The following is a 6,000-nucleotide window of genomic DNA, read 5'->3' as shown; positions in this document are numbered from 1 at the left end:
TTTAGAAAAATATTAATTTTTAATAATTTGTTACAAATAAATTATAAAAATATATATTGAAAGATAATATCAATTGAAATTCTTACTAATTACATATAGTTATCTTTATATAATTGTAATTGCTCATATTATTATTTTTTTATTTAAATATATTATTTTATTATTTGGTAATATGGATGTGATTTTATTAATAAAATTATTGACGTATTTTTAAGGTCTTGGTAGTATATAATTTTTGGATAATTTGTAAACAAAACAAAATATTATTTTATGTGTTTTATTAATAATAAGTTAGAATAATTTGATAAAGAAATTAAAAAACTAAAAACACTTAAGAAAATAAATATAATAGACAATTTCAAGATAATTTGAGTTGTGTTAAATTAAATCAAATATTAAAAAATTGTGTTAGGATTAAAAATTTTAATATAATTTTAATTTAAATCAAATTAAAATTAAAGTTTTTTAACTTTCACTTGAAATGATGCAAACATAACCCACAGACATGATAGTCGGGTCTATTTGTGATTGCTTTACAATTCGGCGAGCTGGCCTGTGGGGTCGCAAATGTACACATGGGTCATAAATACTACTGAATTAGCAACGATATAATTTTGCCATGCCGCTCCAATAAATAACATACCTAGCTTTGTTTCGCTTTGAAGTAATATTTAGCCTTCTTTATACAACCAAATTTTCATTTGTGAAAAAAAATAAAAAAACATATATATTATCGATTTCCATCTTATATTATTAAGATATGAATGTATCTATCTTCACATTAGATATGAAATTCAGTAAAAAGTTTGAATTTTCTATTATTATTATTATTATTTTAATTATAATAAATATAATAATTATGTTGGGTTAATCAAGTATTTTATTTTTTTATAAGGTAATCAATCGTTGATTTTGTGATTAAGTGTTCGCAATAAGGTTTCTTGTTTTTGGAATATTGTATGGTATGATTGAAAACCATATGAATCATAAAAGATAATCAAAAGTACATAGGAGTTTATGATTAACATTTCAAAGTTATAACATTGGGCAGTCTCAAAGGCCAATTATGACACTTTATCAATAATATCACAAAAACTGTGACCAATGTGCTCGGCTCGGCTAAATTATCCAGAAACACTGTACCCATTTTAAAGAGTAACGCAACGTAATAATGGACATAATTAAACTTCAACTACCATACCACGGAACTGTACAATTTCAATTGCCAAAAGTTGAATTTGAATTAATAAGGCGGGAAACCAAACCATGTCCACATTTAAACAAAGAAACAAAAATATAATCCGATGGGTTCGGGTTGTAGGCTACCACTCCAGTAATCAATCAACACATGCCAACCCGACACCACCGATCACCGGTTCATTCATCGTACAAACAGCCACCCACACCCGCACGCGCTTCCTTGTCTAAAGAAAACGAATGTTAGGAAAAAAGAAAGCGAATCGTGAAGTGATACTAGGCACAAATTAGTTGTGTTCCAAACAGCTATCGAGTGTCGATACATCAATCCGCCATTTTCCAATACGACGCCGTTTTATTCCTCAACTCTCTCTCCACCTTTCATTTTATTGCATCACATGATCACAGGGCTAAAGCAAATACGAAAAGTAAAGCGAAAAATATTAGATGACGATCTCTAGGTAGAGTCTTTTGAAGTTTTAGCTCCGAATTTGTGTTGGAACTGAGGTAGGGTTTGGGTTCTCTAGTGATGGAGAACAAGAACCGGTGGAACTGGGAGGTGAGTGGCTTCGAGCCGAGGAAGACGTCGTCTCCGTCTTCGTCATCCTCGAGGTTGCCGTTCGACCTGCCGGAGGACCCCCGCCCGGCCGTTGCACCTCTACTTCGACACTACTCGATATCTGCCACGTCGGTTTCGCCGCATTCTCCAGAGATTTCGAAGCAGGCGCTTACTACTAAGGTTCAGCGATTGAAGGATAAAGTTAAGGTAGTCTGTTTATTATTATTGTTCGAGTTGGTTGGCTGATGGTTTGATTTGGTGGTGTTAATTGCAATGTGTGTAGTGGTTAGTGAGTTTGAGTGTGATAGTGAGGTTAAGTAGTGAATATTCTGTCACTGAGTTATTTTCTCGAATGTGAGAGGCATTTATGTTTCAAAAATACTTCATTCAGGAAATAGGTAAATGTTGTTTAATGTCTTTAACTAAGTTTAATTACAGTCTAGAATTATACTTTTGGTTAGGACTGGCTTCTTAATGGTGGAGGAATGGAAGTTTTTAGTTGGATAATGCTAGACTGGTTGGTTTTGTTGGCATTTGAGACATGGAGTCTATTATCAGTCTGCAAATGTTGGTTTTAGAAACTTTTGAGTTTGGGGGGTTAATCTGAATTTATGTAGGAGTTGTAAATAAGTAAATTTGTCAAGGACCTTGAGGCATTTTAGTGAAACAACAAGGTATGACCTAATTTCTTTAAGGCACTTTAGAACTGTAGTCCATGGCCAGACCTTCCTTGGTGATCTAATTCTAATTGGGTAGGTTTCTCAAAATTAATATGGAGTTTTGTAGCTTTTTTTTAATGCACATTAATGCAATTGCAACATATGCATTCAGGTGAGGTGGGCTTGTTGTTGGATGGCTAAAGAGAAGTTTTTCTTTTTTGTGGGTTTTTGGTGGGACAACAGTTGGTAGAATTTTGACAGTTTCTGGTTTATGATATTGGGAAGTGCTAAAAAGTACTGTGGTTATCAGCTGATTGTTGAAACATTAGTTGTATTAGTTTTAGTGCAGGTCTCAAGTTCATTCATTTTGATAACTGTTTAAGGAATCTGATTTTCTTTGTTCAAATTTAAGGTTCCAAGATTCTGTAATATCAGGATGAAATTTGTTAATAACTTTTTAAAACTATTTACGCAAGGCTTACTATATGTGAGTCTAGTTATACGCACAGATTGAGTATCTGATTTTTAAAATTCCAATTCAAAAGCAAAAAAAGGAAAAAGAATTGTGAGTAAAATATCATGGTACCTCTTGATTAAACCTTTTCACGCATAGTGAGCTGGAATGCAAGATCTCTGGCAAGTTTTTAGTCTTAGCTGTTGGCTGGAATCACAACATATGCTGGATGATGTATTGGAGACCCCTTTATTCTATTGTAGGTTATATTGATATCAAGGCAGATCAGGAGTTGCAAATTTATCTTGGGAACATTCTGTGAGCTTTTAAGAACGTTGATCTTTGCTTTAAAATTACATTGAGTTCAGATGGTTGATTTGTCTATAGTATAATTTTTTTTCATGAATTTGTAATACTTTTTTCACATTATTTTGACAGCTGGCAAAAGAGGATTACTTGGAATTGAGACAAGAAGCAAGTGATCTGCAAGAGTACTCTAATGCAAAGCTTGACCGAGTTACACGTTATCTTGGTGTTCTTGCTGCAAAAACCCGTAAGCTAGGTATATAACCAAGTCACTTATGTTGTTCACACTAAAATCTTGAATTTTTCCCCAAATAAGGACTATGCTGGTTTGAGATTATGATTCGAATGAGGCTATATCCCTAAGCTCATGACTATGGTATTAGTATGTTTGAAATGGAGATTTGTTCCTATATTGGTTTTAAGTTTTAAGTTAAATTTAAATGTCAGATCAAGTTGCCACCGAAGCTGAAGCCAGAATATCTCCACTGATCCTTGAAAAGAAAAGATTGTTCAATGACTTGTTGACGTCCAAAGGTACTCATATTCTGATTTGCCATCTCTCTCTTTGTCTCCAATGGACTCACATGCACAGACAGATTTGCACATACTCCATGCTCACAAAAGCTTTTTTCATTACAATATTTTCTATATTTATTCTAAGATCATCTTCAAGGTTTTTGTTTTTCCATTATCTTGTTTGAAAAACTAGACTGTTTATTTCAGGAAATGTGAAGGTATTTTGCCGTACTAGACCATTATTTGAAGATGAAGGCCATTCAGTTGTTGAATTTCCTGATGATTGCATGATTCGTATAAATACTGGTGATGATTCCATCTCCAACCACAAGAAGGATTTTGAATTTGACCGAGTTTATGGCCCTCATGTTGGACAAGGTGACAAAAATTTCTTCAATCATCTTTCTAAATCATTTTATAAGTGATTTTTTTCTTTTGCCCCTGAGCCATGCACAGTTTAATAATTAAACTATTGAAATGCCTTAAGAAAAAGTCTTATTGAGGTGTTTCTTTGTAGCCGAGTTGTTCAATGATGTGCAGCCACTTGTGCAATCAGCGTTGGATGGATACAACGTCTCTATATTTGCTTATGGGCAAACTCACTCAGGAAAGACACACACAATGGTGCTTTCTCTCTTCCTCTCTCTCTCTCTCTCTCTCTCTCTCTCTTCCACAACCCCCTGCCCCCTTCCCTTGGGTTCTTCCATTGGAAAATTTGCTAAAGCACACTCTTTAACATTTTCATTGCTCAATATAAACGATATACTTGTTAAAGCTGGCTTAGTTGTTGATTAAACTAGAGTTGTTATTGTTTTTTCATCAACTCTCTACAACTTTTGTTGAATAAAATATTTTTGTCTTGGTTTTTTATTTTCCTGTTCTCATTCTCTTTGAATTAAGTAGCAATTGGATCAACTTGATGATCATTATGTCGATTAAACTGATTGTAGGTCTACTGCCAGTGCTTTGAGGCTTTGCAGGGCTTCATTCTTGTGTGAAGTCTCTTGCTTTTCTTACATGTTTCTGATTTGTACAGGAAGGATCAAGCCATGATCGTGGTCTGTGTGCTCGCTGTTTTGAGGAATTGTTTGATTTATCTAACTTGGATTCAACTTCAACTTCTCGATTTAAATTCTCTGTTACAGTTTTTGAGCTCTACAATGAACAGGTTTATTCAGCTCAATCACTAATCAATCTTTGCAATTCTTGTCCATTGTTTATTTTCAGTATCTCCTGGTTTTTAGTTGTGGTGTCATCAGAATGTTCTGATTCAGACCCTTCTCTTGTTCTTGTAGATAAGGGATTTGCTCTTAGAATCAGGTGGCAGTTTAACAATGGTTCGCTTGGGAATGGCAGAATCTTCTATAGAACTTGTACAGGAAAAAGTTGATAATCCATTGGAGTTCTCTAAGGTCTTGAAATCTGCATTTCAAAGCCGGGGAAATGATGTTTACAAGTTAATTGTTTCTCATTTGTATGTTCTCTTTGCTGTACTATTGGAGTTTCCATCTCATTATATTTCTTTCTTTTTCATTTTCTCTCTTTTCCCATTTAATGTGTGATCATACCCTTTCTACTTCCATGACCATGCTTCCTTGCTGAGAGAGAAAGTTTGACCACGCCTTGGGCTAAGTAATAATTTTAATTTAAAGGATTGGTGTGCCTTGAAATAGTCACTTTAAACAAGGTCTTGACACATTGCTGTCAAAGAGTACTAAGTTTAATTTTTTATAAGTTATTCTTTATATTTTTTTGGTATTATTAACGTATTTTGTGCTTGTAAAAGCATTTTGGAATAGCTCTTTGATATTGACTCATTTTTAACAATAAAATTATGTGCACTTATAATGAGTACTAATTTGCATACTAATGATGATATGTCACTATGTGATTGAGTGATTTTGAATTAAGGATTAAGTAACACCCAATCACATGGTGACACATCATTGTTGGTACCTAAATTCGTATTCTTTATAAGTGCACATAACATAACTTTATTTTTAAACAATTTTATCTTGGTAACAATTATGTAATTGAAAAAAATATAAATGCAGAACTCACTTTGTTAATTGATTTTCACTTTATTTGATCAACTAATGGGGGCACGTCTAGTGAGATATGACCTTGATAAGTTAATTTACTAGATCATTTACTAATCATATGACTAAAGTTGAATATAAAGTCTCATGAAAAGAATTATTTTAATCGGTGATGGTGCCACGAAAGTAGTATTTGCTCATAAATTTGATAAAACAATGTTTGAACATATGTTAAATAGGGTTGCATTGATAGACTTTGTCGATATTAGC

The 6,000-nt window shown here is 33.2% G+C and overlaps 1 protein-coding gene across 1 annotated transcript in view; it reads left to right on the top strand.

Moving 5' to 3' along the window:
• Positions 1-1,357: 1,357 nt before the first annotated feature.
• The window catches only part of LOC123223006 (kinesin-like protein KIN-14B), a 29,089-nt gene continuing 24,446 nt past the window's right edge, over positions 1,358-6,000 (top strand). Inside the window, exons 1-7 of the mRNA XM_044646056.1 lie at positions 1,358-1,963; positions 3,308-3,431; positions 3,623-3,709; positions 3,899-4,069; positions 4,209-4,315; positions 4,728-4,859; positions 4,987-5,165. Of these exons, the coding sequence (XP_044501991.1) occupies positions 1,727-1,963; positions 3,308-3,431; positions 3,623-3,709; positions 3,899-4,069; positions 4,209-4,315; positions 4,728-4,859; positions 4,987-5,165 (1,037 nt within the window). The 5' untranslated portion in view covers positions 1,358-1,726. The remainder of the gene's footprint in view (positions 1,964-3,307; positions 3,432-3,622; positions 3,710-3,898; positions 4,070-4,208; positions 4,316-4,727; positions 4,860-4,986; positions 5,166-6,000) is intronic.

The sequence above is a fragment of the Mangifera indica genome, chromosome 1 (assembly GCF_011075055.1).
Source record: "Mangifera indica cultivar Alphonso chromosome 1, CATAS_Mindica_2.1, whole genome shotgun sequence".
In the NCBI taxonomy this organism is placed as follows: Eukaryota; Viridiplantae; Streptophyta; class Magnoliopsida; order Sapindales; family Anacardiaceae; genus Mangifera; species Mangifera indica.
Note: the sequence above shows the minus strand (reverse complement) of the source record. Positions and strands in the feature narration are given on the sequence as shown.